This window comes from Choloepus didactylus, chromosome 2, assembly GCF_015220235.1.
Source record: "Choloepus didactylus isolate mChoDid1 chromosome 2, mChoDid1.pri, whole genome shotgun sequence".
Classification (NCBI taxonomy): Eukaryota; Metazoa; Chordata; class Mammalia; order Pilosa; family Megalonychidae; genus Choloepus; species Choloepus didactylus.
The window spans coordinates 1,597,037-1,617,420 of record NC_051308.1 but is presented as its reverse complement, the minus strand read 5'-3'; the positions used below and the strand labels follow the sequence as shown (position 1 = coordinate 1,617,420).

Genomic DNA, 20,384 nt, shown 5'->3' with positions numbered 1-20,384 from the left:
TATGTATATTTTACCATAATAAAAAACTTGTACACATAAAAAGGTCATTTATGAGAGAGCTATTTAATGACACAGCAAATGCCTCATGATATAATAAGTAGAGAAAAATATGAGTGTATGTATATATAATAGTTCCAATTTTGTTTAAATGAAAGAAAGTAATATGTTAAAAGATTAACTCTAGATAGTGGAGTTACAGTGTTACAGGTGACTTTTTTATTCTTTATAGTTTGTTGTGTTTCAGTGTCTGTGTTGTATTTTTCTAGTAGGAGGAAAAATAATTACATATTTTAAGGGAACATTTTCACTGGCTATATTTTCTCTCCAAAATTGAACACCCATCTTCACTTCCAGTTGTACCTTGGTTTGTTCCCATCATCCTCCCAATTTCCTCAGCTTCCCATATCTAGGAGAGTCTTTTTAGTGTCTCTTGGACCCTAATCTTGTGCCTTGATAACATTTGTGTCCTATAAGCTGATGTGCCTGCTTTCTTTGTTTCCTTTAACAGTATATCTTTTGTTTTAGTCTCATCTTTCTAAAGCCTGTTCAGTGTTCCTTGTTGGCACTTAGATAAAAAGCAAATGCTATGAACTGGCATTCCAGTCTTATACTTGCCAAACCACTTCATCTGTTCAGTATCATCTGATGCTCACCATTATCTATCAGGTTGTTTTCTTTATAATCCTCTACACAGATCATGCTTCTTCTGAATTTTTTGTTCTTCAGTTCTCTTGTCTGCAATTGCACCCTCTTGTTCAATTCAGATTCTGTATTTCCAGGCCCAATTAATTTTCCGTCTGCATGAGGCTATTCCCATTGCACTAGGTCCTTTTCTGTACCTTCTAGTATACTTACTTGGTTTTATGTATCTTCTTGCTTACCTGTACTCTGTAGTATTTGAGAAGAGGACCCTCTCCCCATTTTATTACTCCTTTTTAAAGGCTCCAGCCAAGTCTCAGAGTGTAACAGGAGCCTAATGTTTGAGAGGTCTGTGTTCTGCCACAGAAATAAATGTGAAATGAGATGATGTATGTAAATATAAAGCACCACACATCAGTTGTAACTCTGTTACTACTACTAATCTCATGCTACTTTTCCTCTCTGTAAACCACCACAGACTGCTGTGTCCAATTTAACCATTAGGTCTTAGGCTCGGTGTCCTTTACTTTATTCAGTCCTGTCCTGTGTTTCATCTCTGCCTTGGCCTCTTTCCTTCGTAGCTGCTGGTTTGCACACTTGTGTGTGTGTGCCTCATATTTGGACCAACAGCAGGAGTTGATTAGGATTGTATTGACCTTGTGTTTGATTAGACCCTCACCAGGCCCTAGAAAACGCCAGTCTCCTCAGTGCAGTGACCCTAAGCCACATGGTAACCGTCCAAGTACAGCTGTCAGAGTTCATCGTCCATCTGCACAGAGTCTTCACAGTGACAGAGGGAAAGCAGCGCGTAGTCGGGAAAAGAGAGAACAGAATAAAGGAAGAGAGGAAAAGGTAAATGTTATTGTGTTTCAGAAATGAAATATTCGTCAACCTTAACAGTGAACACTGTACAAATTTTATTAAGTTGTAGTCATTAACCATTTGCCAGAGCAATAGTAAAACTTAAGTAGTGCTCCACCTCAGCTGGATGTTTTTCCCGTTCACCATTCGACAAATATTTTTGGTTGTTTTTTGTAATTTTCTTTCAATATAATTTAAAACTTGCAGAAATGTTGCAAGAATAGTGTAGAATAGTATAAGGACAGTTTAACTAGCATCATCATTTGCTTTCTCTGGTTACATTTTTTTCCCTGAACCATTTCAGATTAAGTTGTAGATATTAGGACCCTTTACCTTGAAATACTTAAGAGGATATTTCCTAAATGCTAGTATATCATTTTATGTAAACACAATACAGTTATCTAAAGAAGTGAATTTTATGTTGATAGAGTACTATTATCTGATCCAAAGGCCTAAATCAAATTTCACTGATTGTCCTAATGATGTTACATATAGCTGTTTTGTTCCCCAGGCCAGGATCACCCATTACATCACTTGTGTTTTTTAGTCAGTTTTAATCTAAGAACATTTCTTCATCCTTTCTTTTGTCTTTTTTGACCTAGCTTTTTTCTTTTCTTTCTTTCTTTCTTTTTTTTTTTTTTGACCTAGCATATTTGAAGTGTACAAGCCAGTCATTTTATAGAATGTCCCTCAGTTTGAGTTAGTTTTATATTTCTTCATGATTAGATTAAAGTTATGCATTTTTTTTGGCAGCAGTACTGCTGAAGTGATGTTTTGCCTTTGAGTGCTAATGTATCACATGAAGAGGCACATGATGTTTATTTGTCCCTTTACTGGTTGGTTAAAGTGCTGTCTGCAGGGTTTGTCCGCTGTAGAGTTACTATTTTTCCCTTTATAATAATTTGTAGGGAGATACTTTGATGCTGTGTAGAAATCTTGTTTCTTATCAGACTTTCACCTACACATTTTAGCATTCAATGATGATTCTTGGCCCAAACTAGTTGTCACTATGATGATGGGAAAACTCATGATTTTCTAATGCCATTATTTCTTTGATACTAATTAATTGGCATTCTATGGTAAGGAAAAGATTTGCCTTCTTCCTTTTTATTTAATTATATCAGTATGGACTTATTTTAGTCAGTGAGTTTTAGTCTGTTGCTATCATTATTATTTTGATGCTTAAATTGTTCCAGATTTGAGGAGTGAGTGCCCTTTGAAGCTGTAGCCTATTTCTTTTTGACATGTCCCCATTGATTTTTGAGGACTTCATTTTCTGGCACAGTAGGAGAGGCTATCTTATATTTCCCCAGACTTATCTTATATTTCCCCTGTCCTGTTCCTAGAATTGCCCAGTTTTCTAGGGAGCCCTGATTCCTTTCAGATGGATAATGGAATTTAAAAACCAAGAGTTTGGTGCTAATGGATATTTTTTGAGGATTGGTACTGTCCTAGTAAGACACATATAAAAATCTAAGAACTCAGTATTATTTCCTCTGCTTCCATCTCTTCTACTTCTCCTTCCCCAACCTTCTCCCGTTCCCATCCCAGCCCAGTGTAGTAAAATACAAGGTAACTTGTCTAGCTTGTTGTGCCAAAAGGACCCCATCCACACTACCTGTGCAAAAGAGACAACTGAGGATAGCAAAACAGAAAGCCCCCCAATGTTGCTCCAATCAGCTCTTTCCCAAAACATTACATCAGTCCTTGCTTCACACTTTCTCCTAGATTTGCAATCTAGCTTTTTAATTCTGTGTGAGAACCTCAAGCAATAACAAGCAAAGCCAAGTCTTTAATCAACCACCTTCCTTGTTAGCTCTTGGTTTTGTGCTAAGAGCCTTACTTTCCCCTCCCCACCCCACCCTGAGATTGACTTCCTCCTTTAAATCTGGCCAGCTAACTCTCTGAGTCTCTCTCACCAGATAATCCTGTAGTCCTGTATTGCTGCACTTTCCTAACAGTTTTTCTGTGTTCATTCTTGAAAGGATAACAGGGGTTGGGGAGGTGGCTAACAAGTCTGGTCTGGTGGAGTCTGTCAGTACCAAGGCTTCCTTGGCCCATCTTCTTTATGAGTGATTTCTTTTTCTTACCGTAAGTGGAGTTATAAAGTAGCCCGTTATTTTCAGTTATCATTGCATTCTGACAATCTTTCTTTGTTAAATTGGTCTATTCTAAATGGAGTAGAGAAAAGGAAATATGAGCCTAGAGACAGTGAGAATGATGACGATTGTGTTCTGATTAGAGTGATAATAAGTTTGTGTTAGGATAGTGGGTGTGCTTGGGGAGAAGAGAGAAGTGTGGAGTGGTAGAGCTGGGCTAGATAGTGATGGATCTTCAAAGAAAGCCAAGCATGAGTCTGGACTATAGGCAGTAGACAGAAAGTTACAGCCTGACTGGGACATAATAGCTTCCCTGTAAGGACAGAGGTTATTCTGTTTTGCTTACTATTGTGCATGGCTGGTTGGAACATAAGATGATGCAACTACTGTGTAAAAGTTTGGTGTTTCTTCAAAGAGTTAAACATAGAATTACCATATGACCTAGCAATTCCACTCCTAGATATATACCCCAAATAGTTGAATTCTGAAGACAAAAAAGTCTGCTTATATGTCTGGCAGGGCTGGGAACAAAATGTTGTTTTCACTTTCTTTAGCAGCTCTTGTAAAAAGTAAATGTTTTTATCAAGTACATCAGGGGTGCACATGAAGCACATTTGGGTGTGTGCAGTTGTTTTGGAGTGTATCAACTTAATACTTCTCATCATTCCACAATATTTTCTCAGCCATTTCTACAAATAAAGATTTTTAAAGCTTTTTAGTGCTTAAGAGGCTGATAATACTTAGTAATCAAGATCCATGTTTTCCACCTTTCCTTAGCTGAGGTGAGGCAAGACCATTGTTGCTGATGAGGGCTAGTAAATGGTGAAGTACTTCCTGGCCAGGGTGTGTCTGGGGCCATGGTGTATGGGTGACATGGAGTCGGAAAGGAGCCTGACCCATGGGGAACCGGCCTCATCAACAGGGTGGGCAGAGTGGGTTTATTCCAGGTATGCAAGGCTGGTTCCATATTTGAAAACTGATCATTGTAATTCACCATATTAATAGGTTAAAGAGGAAAAAAAATCATATGATTGTATTAATTGATGAAGGAAAAAGCATTTGACAAAATTTAACACCCATAAAAACTCTCAGAAAAGTGGGAATAGAGAGGAAGTTGCTCAATTTGATGAACAAAAAACTTATTGCTTTGTCTGCAAACATTCCCTCAGCATTATCTCATGTGGGAACAAAGAGAAAGAACTAGAATGCGCCTTCTGTTTGTTTCTTCTTCAGTTTACATTTTACGTTCGTGATAGTTAAGGCAGTGTCTTCTTTCTATTCCTGCAGCTGTTAGCACAGAATAGATACTGGTAAAATATCTGTGAATGAATAACAACTTCATAAATATTTAGAAGGAAAGATAACCCATTTCTTCTCTTTATAAGTATTGCACAATTATTTCCTTGAATCTTTTAGGTTCATTTTGGATACTGAATATGTAAATTACCAGAAGCTTATTTGGCCATGTAGTGTAAGTGCTTATGTCCTAATAACTTAATACCTGTTGGGCATTGCACAACTTCTTAACTTTGGAATCAGAACGAACATCCCACCCACATTGACCTATTACACATTGATTTTCCCACCATACATTCTGTCATAGAAAATGCCAAAAACCCAGCTTCATTGAGAGGAATGTAGCAATCTTTTTTTTTTTAAAACTCAATTTTATTGAGATATATTCACATACCATACTGTCATCCACAGTGTACAATGAGCTGTTCACAGTACCATCATTTAGTTGTGCATTCATCATCAAAGTCAATTTTTGAACATTTTCCTTACTCCAAAAAAATAAGAATAAAAGTGAAAAAAGAACACCCAAAGCATTCCATCCCCCCTCCCACCCTATTTTTCATTTAACTTTCGTCCTCATTTTTTTACTCACCTGTCCATACACTGGATAAAGGGAGTGTGAGCCACAAGGTTTTCATAGTCACGCAATCATGCCACGTAAGCTACTTAGTTGTATAGTTGTCTTCAAGAATCAAGGCCTACTGGGTTGCAATTTGACAGTTTCAGGTATTTCCTTCTAGCTATTCCAATACACTATAGTGGGATATTTATATAGCACATAAGAATGTGACCTCTTGACTCTATTTGAAATCTCTCAGCCATGAAACTTTATTTTGTTTCATTTCGCTTCCCCTTTTTGGTCAAGAAGATTTTCTCTATCCCATGATGCTGGGTCCAGGCTCATCCCCTGGAGTCATGTCCCAAGTTGCCAGGGAGATGTACACCCCTGGGAGTCATGTCCCACGTAGTGGGGAGGGCGGTGAGTTTACCTGCCGAGTGGGCTTAGAGAGAGAGAGACCACATCTGAGCAACAAAGAGGTTCTCTGGGGGAGACTCTTAGGCACAATTATAAGTAGGCTTTGCCTCTCCTTTGAAGTAACAAGCTTCAAAAGGGCAAGCCCCAAGATAGATGGCTTGGCCCACTAAATTGGGAGTCCTCAATGTTTGTGAGAATGTTAGTAATGTAGGTGGGGAAGTCCAACATTTCTGCATTTTTCCCCAGTTCCTCAGGGGGACCCTGCAAATACATTTCTATTTGCTGCCCAGATTACTTTAAGATGTATCAGGATTTCACACTAACCTATACAAACCTACCAGATCTCACTTTCTATTCAAAGTTCTATGTAATTATGGTGTTTGAATAAACTGGCCATACAAGTTAAATTATTTAGTGTGCTACAGAAAATACAGATCCCGCACCAAATAAACATCTCTTCCCTTGGTCTCACACAGAAGTTGAAGTTTTAAGACATGGTCAGTATCATCTCTTACACTTTGGCCTGATTTGCCTTAGTCCTAACCAGATCTGCTTCATTCATATCTCTAATTGAAGTCTGAACTCGTTTTCAGCTTTTTTAAATAGTTGCTGTATGAGGTAATACTGACATTCATAGCTGTGGAGCTCTAACTCTGAGTTTCAAGTGTCACACAGATACCCAAAGTTCCAGAGACTGACCAGGGTATACACAAAGAGCTCAGCATCTCTGAATTTGACTGAGGAATACAACTCAGGAATAGATGTGACTGCTGTAAGAGCTTACAATCTAGGAGCCATTACAAGAAGCATTCCCCTGATAACCTGTGCCCTAAGATTCAATTCTCAGACTTTACACATTATAGTTAGTCCATATCAGTGAGGTGTTACGTTTGTCTCTTCGTTTCTGGCATACTTCACTCAAAATGCTGTCCTCACGATCCATTCACCTAGTTGTATGTCTCACAGCTTCATTCCTTCTTGCAGCTGCTCGATATTCTATTGTCAACATATGCCACAGTTCACCATTCTGTTCATCAGTCAGTGTCCCCTTAGGCCACCTCCAGCCATTACAAATCCTGAATACTGCTGCCATAAACACCAGTGTGCAAATGTGCATTCGTATCCCTGCTCTCAGATCTTCCAAGTATATACCACATAATGAAGTTGCAGGACGTTATGGCACCCATATACTTAGCTTCTTGTGGAACCACCACACTGTCCTCCAGATAGGCTACACCATTCTACTTCCCCACCAACACTGGATAGGTACATCCCTCTCGCCACGTTTTCTCCAGCACTTGTATCCCTCTGTCTGTATTTTTCCTTGCAGTTTTTTAGAGATATATTCACATACCATACAGTCATCCACAGTTTACAATCAGTTGTTCACAGAATCATCATATAGTTATGTATTGATCACCACAGTCTGCACTTGAACATATTCATTATTTAAGAATAATAAAAAAATTAAAATACAATACAATACAATACAGTAATAAGGTTAGACAACACCATTACCAGGAATCCCATACCCATCCCTTATAGTCTCCTCTCATAGACATTGAGCTTTGGTATATTGCCTTTGTTACATTTAGTGGAAACATTATAAGTTACGCTTAACTACAGACTCCAGTTTGGGGTGATTATATTTTTTCCCTCAGTACCATCCCTTTTTCAACACCTTGCAAGGTTGACATTCATTTTTTCTCCCCCATGTAAAAACATTTTTATATTTGTACTTTTTATATTTGTATATTTAGTCATGAATATGACAATCTTAATGTTGAAAGTGCAAGCCACTACAAACTGGTGGTTCAGTGGTCCACAGATACCGCTGTGTTCCCTCCATCATTGAAAATGTCCCTCAGTGCCCCTGTGCAGTTGCTATGATACCCCAGGTCACTATAATACACAGTTTGGGAAGTGTGGCCCTAATGTGTGATGAGAATGGGAGAATCTCTCTCCTAAGGACTGAGATGTCTCTTTTGGAGGGCATGGAAATAGTGAAAAGGGACGTTTTTAGGAGCATTGATGGGAATCAAATAGGGCTTAAAGAGTGAGCTGTAGTCTTGGTAAAGTAAAACATCTGTTTTTAACCATAACACATTTAAAGCTTTGAGATGGATGCCATATCTTTCTGATAATCATGACCAAAGTTATTCTCAGTATTAAGTTTTTGGATTCTCTCCACTTGTATGTATCATTATTTTTGTTATTTTTCTTTAACATTTTTTTATCCGTCATTCTCTTTATGTAAAAACAAACTGAATGTTAAACTGATAGTCATAGAAGGATGACCTAGAGTCTTTGATTCTGTTCTTATTGTGCTATTATTTTAGCTTTTTAAAAAATATCACTTGAGTTTAGTCTTTGTTTCTGACTCAACAGAAATAAAATAGGATTTTTGAATCAATCAGAAATTTATGTTTTCTCCCAATTTAGAACAAATCACCTGCTGCAATTACAGAACCAGAGACAAATAAATTTGACTCTACTGGATATGATAAGGACTTAGTGGAAGCTTTGGAAAGAGATATAATTTCTCAGAATCCTAATATCCGATGGTAAGTCATATCACATCAAAATAATTGGGTGCCGATGATGCTTTTTTGAAACTGGAAATGGGGTTCATGTGGGCACACACCAAAGATCGGAGCTTGGAGTCAGAACCAGTTGCCCCCAGCATGGGCATAATCCAGTGTGGAAGACTGCACTCCAGGCCAGGCTCTTGGGCCTGCCTGACACCTTACTTCTTAGGTACAAAGCGGGTAAGAAATGTCATCCTCTGTTTACGAAATCAATGGTGAAGAGCCAGTGGTTTTTATGCATGTGTGTTGCTTATTATCTAAAGGTTTCTCCTGTAGATGTTGCTTTTTTCCCCATTACTTGGAGCATTGGTTCTTAACTTTGTTTAATATTACATCTATTCACAGAACTGTAACCTGTTAAAACAAGTTATTTTTAAAAGCTCGTTTTCTCACTAATTCAGGTACATTCTGTTACATATTTTCTTTTAAAATTTTAAGGATTATTAGGTGTGGTTTTGGGTGACCTTTTGAAAATAATTTTTCTAATTCAATATTTATATAATGAATATGTATTTTTACAATAAAGGATGTTCTTTTCATAATAAAATGTGCCATGTGTACTACTTGTAGTGATGCTGTACTCATGGTTGGGATGACTTCATTGTAATCTCTATGATACCCTTGGTGTGATACCTTGGTGTCTTCCTCTTAATAGAATTGGGGCAAAGCAGCAATGTTAGAACTTGCTTTGCTTTATGCACTCTTTCTTTTATGTTTTTCTAATGGACTCCTTGTTTCTAAATCATGTTGTTGACGGATAGAGCATCAGGAGAGCAGGAACTTATGAGATGGAAGGGATCATCCTTACAAGTGGTCTCATAGGCCTCTTTTCTAATGAGCCAAGCTGAACATCCTTACTCCCAAGATTTGAGACTCAGATGATGCTCTTTGTGTGTGCTGGTTGACATGGTGGGCCTCAGCCCTGTGTGTTCACTCACTGGTACCTGTGTGGGGCTTGGCATCTGGCAGCAATATAAAATCCTGTGCTTCTGGGGAATTGCAGAAACAGCTACATGGAGTTAAATATATAATCTGAGGGATTGTTGATAAAATGTCTTCTCTTTCAGGGATGATATTGCTGATTTAGTAGAAGCTAAGAAGTTGCTTAAGGAAGCTGTGGTATTACCTATGTGGATGCCAGAATTCTTTAAGGGCATTAGGAGACCATGGAAGGTAAGTTTATTAGTATTATGGTATTATCAAAGTGAATGGCAAGTGTATTGCTATATGGAGCCACTGTTTATCTGTATTGGGAGAGGTGTGGGGAGAGAGTGGTTTAGGTAAAGAATATTTTAAATTTAAAAAGTATGTGTTGGTGTTACTCCTAATTTTGTTTTAGTCCACAAGCTATTGCCAGATCCCTGGAATAAGGAATAGGTACAATGTGACCTTTGGAAAGTTGGATACACGGCAAATTTAGAATGGAAATGTATTTACAACTATAAACTAGTTGGTCAGCCCGTGCAAAAACACTCCATTTTGTATGTCTGTGTTTTGTATCCTGTGTTTTTTGGAATTGTTCTTAAGAAATTAATAAATACCTGCTATGTTTTCACTTCAAAAAAAGAAAAGGTAACGTGGCAGGCTCTTTACTTCAAAGGTTGCAAAATAATGTCCTCTGAACAGGACTCTAATGGGTACTTTTTAAAGTCATGGCTTGACTGAAAAGAGCCTGTCAGGAAACCTTTCTTGGATTTAGAAAATATATGCTAATGACTTACTTTGCACTTACTATTGCTAATATTTATAAAATCTTTTAAATGTTAAGTGACAGTATGATGCAGAATTGTAGGTATTCTTTGAGTACAACTATATTAAAAAATATCCTAATTTGGGCAGAAAGACTGGCACGGAATATACCTAAATTGGTGGTGTCTGAGTTAGAGTATTGATCTTATAAACTACTTTTTTCCATCTCTGAGTTCCAAAATTTTAATATTGGAAAAAGGAAATCATGATTTTGTTGTCTGTTTATCTTTCTGTTTGTCTTTTATTGGTCTTAAAATATTATATATAAGTTGGTTGAAATTTGGTATTTGGTAATGACATTGTTGTGAATTAGAACAAGTAAAACCAGCTTGGGAGATGTCAGATTAATCCTTTGTTTATGCTATTGTATTCCCAACAGGGAGTGTTGATGGTTGGCCCACCTGGCACTGGAAAGACCCTCCTTGCTAAAGCCGTAGCTACTGAATGCAAGACAACATTCTTCAATGTCTCTTCATCAACTCTTACTTCCAAATACAGAGGAGAGTCTGAGAAGCTTGTTCGTCTTCTGTTTGAAATGGTGAATGTTTGAGACAGCTCTAATGATTCTTTCCTCTGAAAGGGAAGAAAGTGAGTTGTAACTATCTCCAGTATAAAAAATAGCTAAGCCGGATGACATTTTGCCCACAGTATATGATTTCTGTGCACTTGAAAGCTGACATCCTTTACTAATATAAATAACTTGTTTCTCTTTGTCTCCTTCCCTCATCTGTGCTAGTTTGTGGGCATGCTCACATTATGGGATTACCATTACTCAGAAGCTATAGGATTTTGTTTTTGTTTTTGTTTTTGTTTTGGCTGTAGGATTTTTTTTTTTTAATTAAATTCAGTTTTATTGAAATACATTCACACACCATACAATCATCCATGATATACAATCCACTGTCCACAGTATGATAACATAGTTATGCGTTCATCACCACAATCTATCTCTGAACATTTCCCTTACATCAGAAATAACCAGAACAAGAATAAAAAATAAAGGTGAAAAAAGAACACCCAAATCATCCCCCCATCCCACCCCATTTTTCCTTTAGTTTTTATCCCCATTCCTCCACTCATCCATACACTAGATAAAAGGGGTGTGATCCACAAGGTCTTCACAATCACACTGTCACCCCTTGTAATCTACATTATTATATAATTGTCTTCAGGAGTCCAGACTGCTGGGTTGGAGTTTGGTAGTTTTAGGTATTTGCTTCTAGCTATTCCAATACATTAAAGCCTAAGAGGTGTTATCTATATAGTGCATAAGAATGTGCACCAGAGTGACCTCTCGACTCCATTTGGAATCTCTCAGCCACTGAAACTATTTCGTCTCATTTTGCATCCCCCTTTTGGTCAAGAAGATACTCTCAGTCCCACGATGCCAGATCCACATTCATCCCCGGGAGTCATACTCTGCGTTGCCAGGGAGATTTACACCCCTGGGAGTTGGGTCCCACGTAGGGGGGAGGGCAGCGAGTTCACCTGTCGAGATGGCTCAGCCAGAGAGAGAGAGGGCCACATCTGAGCAACAAAGAGGTACTCAGGGGGAGACTCTTAGGCACCATTACATACAACTTTAGACTCTCCTTTGTGGTAATGAGCTTCATAAGGGCAAGTCCCATGCTCGAGGGCTCAGCACATCAAACCGCCAGTCCCAATGTTTGTGACAACATCAACACCAGTCCAGGTGAGGATGTCCAAGACATCCGCACCTTTCCCCAGATCCTCGGGGCTGGGGAGGGGGAGGCTGTAAATATATTTTTTATTATCTGCCCAGATTACTCTAGGATGTGTCACTGTTTCACTCCAGCCTATACTAACCTGCTGTATCTCACTCCCTATTCAAAGTTCCACGCAATTGTGGTGTTTGAACAAATCGACTGTAGGGTTGTACCATTCAGAAAATTTAGATCCTGTACCAAATAGATATCTATTCCCTTGGTCTCATATGAAAGTTGAAGTTTTAAAACACAATCAGTTTCAACCTTTATCCTTTGGCCTGGCTTGCCCTGGTCTTAACCAGACCTGCTTCATTCATATCACTAGTTGAAGTCTGGGCTCTTTTTCAGCTTTTTTTTTTTTTTTTTTTGACAGTGGCTGTATGCAGTAATACTGACATTCATATCTGCTGAGCTTGGCTGTAGGATTTTGAAATTATTCTTAAGCTTTTTAAATGAATAGGCTTAGTTATAATATGGTAAATGTAGTATGTAGTGGTTGAACAGTGTCCCCCCTAAAGTCATGTCTACTCATAACCTCACAGTGTGACCTTATTTGGAAATAGTCTTTGCTGATGTCATTGGTTAATAGGAGGTCATACTGGAGTATGATGGGCCCTAAATCCAATCACTGGTGTCCTTATAAGAAGAGGAGAAGATAAAGAGACACATACATGGGAAAAAGCCAGGTGAAGAAGGAGGTAGAAGTTGGAGTGATGTACCAAAAGCCGAGGTACACTAAGGATTGCCTGGGCACCAGATGAATCTAAGAGAGGAAAGGAAGGGTCCATTAGAGCCTTCGGAGAGAACATGGCACCATGTTCTGACACCATGATTTCAGGCATCTAGCCTCCAGAACTGTGAGACTAAAATAAATTTCTGTTGTTTCAAGCCACCATGTTTGTGGTACTTTGTTAAGACAGCCCTAGGAAAGTAAGACACAGTATCATAACATTAAGGCTGAAAGGTGAAATCATAAATAGTTTTGAAACTTAGATGCTCTCCAATCTGTTAACCTCACCAAATATCTTGAGTTTAATGACTTGATCTTTGGATTAAGTTTTTCTGACTTTGAGTTTCTTTTTCCTTCTTCCACCTCGACACATCTGCATACTAGTAGGAAGAGAAATGTAATTCATCAGCATCCAGTAGAATGTTTGGATTCAACTCAACAGCTTTTAGACTTCAGACTTTAAGCTTCACTAAGTTAACTTGTCTCAGTGAAGAAATAGTGTAGGTAGAAGTGTTAGAACAGGGTATGCTTACCATGGAGATAGTGACAAAGCCTGAAATTCTTAACAATACTGGACGAAGCCTTAGGTGACCAGGCTAATAGCTTCCTTTCTAGGCTCAAAATAAAACAAACCTAGCAAAACAATAGCAGATTTTCTGTTTTCTCGAAGGACTTCTTCCTGTTTCAGTTCCCTTTTTCTTTCTTCTTCTACTTTGATAATCCATAGACCAGAATGCAAATTTTAACATGTACCTGATAGCTTATTATTATTTCTTAGCACAATAGCAATCTAATGGAGAACTTCTTTATATCATTTTGATAAATCAGTGTGCCCATTGTTTCAGGAAAAAAGCAAATGTATTCTACAATAACTAAGCCTTTAAAAGATGTAAGCTAAATAGAACATATGGTCTGGTGAGGAATCTGTTTAGAGTCAGGTGGCCTGGGTTCAAAGCTCTCTTGCCACTTTCCTAGTTGGGTAACTGTGGGCAAATTACTCCCCTTTTCTGACCCTCCAAGTTGCTTTATCTGTAAGAAAAGGATAAATAACACAGGACCTATTTCTGTAATGTTATGAAGGCAAAACAAGCTAATGCATGTAAACTGCTTAATATAAGACTGACCCAGAAGGGCTTAACTAGCTGTTACTCTTTAAGAATTATTTGGTCTATTTTTTAACACAGTGTTTTATATTTAAGAAAAATGACCATTTTCTTCTGTGGAGGAAGCCTCTTACTAAGTGCTAATTTGCATTGCTTATTTTTTATAGAAGGGTTTATGAAGGCATATCGTATCCCTGATGTTGCTTGGGAAAATCACAATCCATCATTAGAGAACTGCCTACCTGCTCATCTTGGAGTGGCTCAGTCACACACCAGGGCTACATTTTGGAGCTTCTGCCCTTGTGACTAACTGATGGTTAGGGCTCATATCTGAAAGCAGCTTGGCCTTTTCTGTTTGTCACGTGGACTGTCTCATGAAGCAGTTGTACTGCCTCTCCATACCTTGGTTTTGACATCTCTGTAGAGGATGGTTTTGAGATGTGCTCCTCCACCCCCCTACCCCCACCCCAGGATCCCTCAAAGGGGATATTCTAGTTTGCCAATGCTGCCAGATTGCAAGATACCAGAAATGGATTGGCTTTTATAAAAGGGGGTTTATTTGGTTACACAGTTACAGTCTTAAGGCCATAAAGTGTCCATCAACAAAGGGTACCTTCACTGGAGAAAGGCCAGTGGCATCCGGAAAACCTCTGTTAGCTGGGAGGGCGTGTGGCTGGTGTCTGCTCCAAGTTCTAGTTTCAAAATGGCTTTCTCCCAGGACGTTCTTCCCTAGGTTTCAGCTTCTCTTCAGGATGTCACTCTCAGTTACTCTTGGGGCGTTTGTCCTCTCTTAGCTTCTCTGGAGCAAAAATCTGCTTTCAAATGCCATCTCCAAAATGTCTCTGTAAGCTGAAGCTCCTCTCTCAGCTCCTGTGCATTCTTCAAAGTGTCCCTCTTGTCTGTAGCAAGCTCGCTCCTTCTGTCTGAGCTTATATAGTGCTCTAGTAAACTAATCAAGGCCCACGCTGAATGGACGGGGCCATACCTCCATGGAAGTTATCCAGTCAGAGTCATCACCCACAGTTGGGTGGGGTACATCTCCATGGAAACAACCAAATCCGAACGTTCCAACTTAATCAATACTAATACGTCTGCCTCCACAAGACTGCATCAAAAAACGTGGCTTTTTCTGGGGGACATAATATATACATACCGGTGTAGGGGATTTTCAGCATGCTTCATGGCCTGTATTTTAAATAAGACCACTTGAGTTTGTGAAAATCTGTCCATGGCATGGTAACATATACACACAAGAAAATAACAGTTTAATTTTTATTGTATTATTGAGAAATCTCATTTTAAAGTGTTGGAAATCCAGCAAAATGAGCTTAAACAAAAGAAGTTACATTTTATATTTGTAGGTCTAGCTTGGTCCAGCTGTGCACATGTCCTCAGGAAGCTTTCTTGCTGACCTTTATCTGTGTACTTCTGGGCTGGCTCTGCTTTTATGTAGGCCCTAGTGTTGGCTGCAATGGCCGTCAGAAGCTGAAGTCCTTACGGGAATCCCAGGGAAGTCAGCACTTGCTTCTCAGTTCACTGGGTCACACGCCCACGCCTGAACCTTCTTTGTGGTTGGGTATTAGAGTGACCTGGTGGGCAGCCCTCAGTCACACCCCTGGAGCTGCATGGCCGCTTTTGAAATAGTGGAAGAATGGAAGAGGGATGATTTACAAATGAAAGAGAAGGCTTCTCTTTCCACCAGAAGGGATGCTGTGCAGGCAGAAATGCTTGGTGTCCACTACAGAACTCTCCATGGGACTCTCCGGGTTAACCCAAAGCCAATTCTGCACATGCCATCTACCCATCTAACACACCCCCAGTTTTGGGAAAACTCAGCCTAGTGGTGTTTCCCTGGAGCAGCGTCAAATACATTGAAATTTAATTTTGTCCATGTAGATTCTATTGTTAGATGGTTCCTAGCTAGAATTCCAATTGAGAATTTTCTTGGGTGTTTTAAAGATCAGTTTATTTTTTCCCTCTCTACAGTTCTTGTAAAGTAAGTACATTTTTTTATACCTAAAACCCAAGTAACAACTATATTAAAAATGAAATTTGGAGGGACGAGATGACTTAGAATTCAACTTTTCAACTAGGAAAAAAAAGTGAAATTTAAATATTAGAATTTTCTAAGTTAATAGACTCCATATTTTGAAGGCATATTGCTATCAACACAGTTGCCTCTCAACATTGTACTAGATTATACCCTCTTGGTCCAAAAGAATTGATAGACTCAATACAATTAAATGTTCAAGTCTATAATGTCCACCTGCCGTTTTTATTTTACTTTTATTTTGAGAAAAACCTTTAAAATGATGTTTGTTCACTCAAATTCTGTTTTGAGGAATCTTTGTCATCATTTAAGTTCAAATTTTCCGTGCAGTGTTTCTGTAAATTTGGGTATATCTTTGAATGTTGTAAAAATGATTTACAAGAAAGTTTTAGGTACGATGATAAACTGCTTCCTTAATATCCCAAAAGTAAAATGATACTGTTGAGTTTTACAAGCTATTTAGTAGAGTAAATGCTGTCTGAGGCCTAGCATTTAATGATGAGATTATTATTCTCTGTTCTTGGGTTTGAGGAAGGAATGCACTTGTGCCAGTTTGAATGTATTATGTCCCCCAAATGCCATTATCTTTGATGTAATCTTGTGTGGACAAATGTATCAGTTTTGATTAGATTGTGATTCTTTTGAGTGTTTCCATGGAGATTTGCCCCACCGAACTGTGGGTGATGACTCTGATGGAATAATTTCCATGGAGGCATGGCCCCACCATTCAGGGTGGGCCTTGAGCAGTGGAGCCATATAAATGAGCTGACAAACAGAAGGAACTCAGTGCAGCTGAGAGTGAACTTTTGAAGAGAAGCTACAGCCAAGAGGTACACTTTGAAAAAAGCACAGGAGCTGCAGATGAGAGAGAGTTTGAAGACAGCCATTGAAAGCAGACTCTTGCTCTGAAGAAGCTGAGAGAGGACAAATACCCCAAGTGCAACTAAGAGTGACATTTTTGAGGAACTGCAGCCTAGAGAGGGTCATCCTAGGAGGAAGCCATTTTGAAATCAGAACTTTGGAGCAGATGCCAGCCATGCGCCTTTCCAGCTAACAGAGGTTTTGTGGACACCATTGGCCATCCTCTAGTGAAGGTACCCAATTGCTGATGTGTTATCTTGGACACTTTATGGCCTTAAGACTGTAACTCTGTAACCAAATAAACCCCCTTTTTTAAAAGCCAATCTATCTCTGGTGTTTTGCATACGGCAGCATTAGCAAACTAGAACAGCACTTAAGGTGCAAAAATAAACATATTTTTATAAACTTATATTTCATGGCTGATAATATTCTGCCTTGAAAAGGAATGAAGTTCTGATACATACTGCAACATGGATGAACCTTGAAATCATTAGGCTAAGTGAAATAAGATAGACACAAAAGGCCACATATGGTATGATTCTGTTTATATGAAGTGTCCAGAATAGACAAATCTGCAGAGGCAGAAGGGTAGATTATTGGTTGCCAAGGGCTGGCGGGGAGGGGGATATGAGGAGTGACTGCTAATGGGTACATTCCTTTTAGGATGATGAAAATGTTCTGGAATTAGATCGTGATGGTGATTGCACAACATTATGAATTTACTGAAAACCACTGAATTGTACACAATGGTGTATTTTATGTGACTTTTATCTCAGTGAAAAAAATGTGGGCCGTATAAATTTACTCTTCTAATTGACTACTTAAGAGGGCAAAAATCTACATGTATTAGCCTTAGGGAGAAAATGGCAATATAATTAGAATGTCTTAGAGGGCATGTATATGATTTTATTAAGGTAATGGTTCTTCCCAATAAAATTTTTTTTAGCTAGAACACCTACCTGTACTTGTAAATGTTTTCCCACTGTGATTATCCATATCATTGTAGAGTTTTGGATAATCCTGTATTTATGTCACTCATTAACAGCCAGTTACATTAAGTGGAACAAAAAATATTGTCATATAATATTTAATTGTAAGTCTGCATAAGAGGCTATATTTCAGCCGTTCCAATTCTATCCTCCATCCCCAATATTAGGGACAGAGGGACAGGTGCCCAGTACGGCAGGATGCTCAGCTGTCTTCTAATTGCTAACTTGTAGATTATTGTAAAATAAAATGAAAACCTGGTATTGCACTGTTTCTTCCTTTAGGCTCGATTTTATTCTCCAGCCACCATATTTATTGATGAGATAGATTCCATTTGCAGTCGCAGAGGGACGTCTGAAGAGCACGAAGCCAGCAGGAGGGTGAAGGCAGAGTTGCTTGTTCAGATGGATGGTGTGTGGACATGACCAGACTCGGGGTGGGTGGCTGGGAGTGGTGGGTCAAGCGCCGCCGCAGGGCTAGCCCCAGGCTTCTCACAGGGGCTCCTGACTCCTACCAGACAACCCTCTTACTAGAGGGGCAGCAAGTAGTAAAGTCCAGGTTAGTTCCTGGAGATTGGTAAGTGATAAATCTGGTACAATGACAGTGGTGACCCCAGAAATGATGGCTAGTTTCAGACCCCATTGCTATATAAAATGTCCTATCTTTTAGTTGTGAAATAGAAATAAATGCAAATAGACGTTATTTAGAGAACAACCTAAATGGTTTAGAAGACTTTTTTTAGCTGATAGGTAGCTGAACTGAGCTGGTCTTTTTATTAGATCTCTTTTGAGTCATATTTGCATATCATAAAAACTCATTTTTCTTGGACTACTTCACGTTAGCTTTAAAAGTCTTCAAGAGACTTCAGAGATTGTATGACTTTGTATTGTCATGTGCCAAATATTTGGTCCTTAAGTATCTGGGCTTCATTTTGTATAAACTTTTTTTTTCCCCTTCCTCCTTACCCTTCTTTTAGGCGTTGGCGGTGCTTCTGAAAATGATGACCCTTCCAAGATGGTTATGGTTCTGGCAGCTACTAATTTTCCCTGGGATATTGATGAAGCTTTAAGACGACGACTTGAAAAAAGAATCTATATTCCATTACCATCAGGTATCTTCATTCAAAGCTCATCCAAAAGTTCATGTTAACTTTCAGGTGTTTGTATGTAGAAATCTCAAATTCTGTTAATGAACTTTCTTTTAACAAACAGATGTTGAGTATCTTTCCTTACATTAACCACTCTGGCTGTTTCAATTTGGCTAGATCTAGAGCCTAAAGCTCTAGGTACTAGGAAATTAACAGTAAGGAATGCCTCTTGAATCTTCAAACTCACAGAGTTGAGAAATGATGATACCCTATGTTTACGTTGAAGGCTTACATTTTAAAATTTCTCTTTTTACTATTAGCAAAAGGCAGAGAGGAGCTACTACGAATAAGTCTACGTGAGCTGGAATTGGCTGATGACGTTGACCTTGCAAATATAGCAGAAAACATGGAAGGTTATTCAGGTGCAGACATTACCAACGTGTGCAGGTATGAATTATTTTGGAAGCATAGGTTTGTATGGGTATAAACTTCTATTATGTTTAGAATGCTGAGGTAAGATAAAAGAAAAATAAAGACCACCCATTACAGTTTATAGCTGGAGACACAAGTTTTGGTTTTAAGTTAGTGTTAACAGGTGCTGGTAAGATATCTGGATATCTTACATGTCCATGAAGAACTTGCAGTTCATTTGAAAGCTACAAGTTTAAGAAGCTAAGGTTAGAACAATTTGCGTTAAATAGAAAATCAGTAATTATCTTGGATAAGAAAATTGTTGGTGCATTCCTTCCCTATATTGTTATGTAGAAAACAGGATTGTAAGACATTATGGGGCGTATCCAAAGAGAATACAATCTCATTTTCAGTGTAGGTTACCCAAGATGATAGGAAGAGCAATATAAAGAAAAAAAAAAACTGTCTTGGATCTTGCTGCTTCAAGTAGGTTTTGTCGTAACCGAAGTATTAGCTTGGATGCTTATCAGCAAGGTTGCTGAAATTCAGTTCCTACCTTCCCTGTTGAACCCTTTTACTTTTTCTTGGACTTCATGCTCAGTATTGTTTATTTAAATTGATTAACATATTTCACTATAGAAGATATAACTACTAAAAAACAACCCAGAATAGACTTTGAGAATATCAGGATAGATAAAATATTCTATGTAATACTACACATGTATCTGTACTAAGATCATCAGTTAGAGAATTTTACAACACAGGCATTGAAAAATTTTCTAGTCACAGATTTTCCTTCATTTAATCAAAATATCTATGTAGGTAAGTTTTTAAAAAAAAAAAATTTAATTTTTTTTAGGGATGCATCCTTGATGGCAATGAGAAGGCGTATTGAAGGTCTGACCCCAGAAGAAATCCGAAATCTTTCAAGAGAAGAAATGCATATGCCTACAACTATGGAGGATTTTGAAATGGCTTTAAAAAAGGTTTCTAAGTCAGTTTCTGCTGCGGACATTGAAAGATACGAGAAATGGATATTTGAGTTTGGATCATGCTGAATTCTCGCATGTAAACTGTGAGAAACTGCCTTAAATGTCTGAATAATAATTAAATGTAGTATTTTCATTGTATTGAGTGCTATATTTTTTTAAACTTTCATGATAAGATTTTTTTAAACCTTATGATTCTGTTTAAATAAAGGTACTTTTTTAAGATGCAAA

At 38.3% G+C, this 20,384-nt stretch overlaps 1 protein-coding gene across 5 annotated transcripts in view; it reads left to right on the top strand.

The window, feature by feature from the left end:
• KATNA1 (katanin catalytic subunit A1) overlaps positions 1-20,384 on the top strand; it is a 62,268-nt gene extending 41,884 nt beyond the window's left edge. For 4 of the 5 annotated variants that reach the window (XM_037819239.1, XM_037819248.1, XM_037819243.1 and 1 more), the window contains 8 exons: positions 1,311-1,491; positions 8,314-8,435; positions 9,527-9,632; positions 10,588-10,746; positions 17,951-18,077; positions 18,643-18,777; positions 19,074-19,200; positions 20,024-20,384. In XM_037819239.1, the coding sequence (XP_037675167.1) occupies positions 1,311-1,491; positions 8,314-8,435; positions 9,527-9,632; positions 10,588-10,746; positions 17,951-18,077; positions 18,643-18,777; positions 19,074-19,200; positions 20,024-20,222 (1,156 nt within the window). In that variant the 3' untranslated portion in view covers positions 20,223-20,384. The remainder of the gene's footprint in view (positions 1-1,310; positions 1,492-8,313; positions 8,436-9,526; positions 9,633-10,587; positions 10,747-17,950; positions 18,078-18,642; positions 18,778-19,073; positions 19,201-20,023) is intronic. The other variant, XM_037819265.1, reaches the window with a different exon arrangement.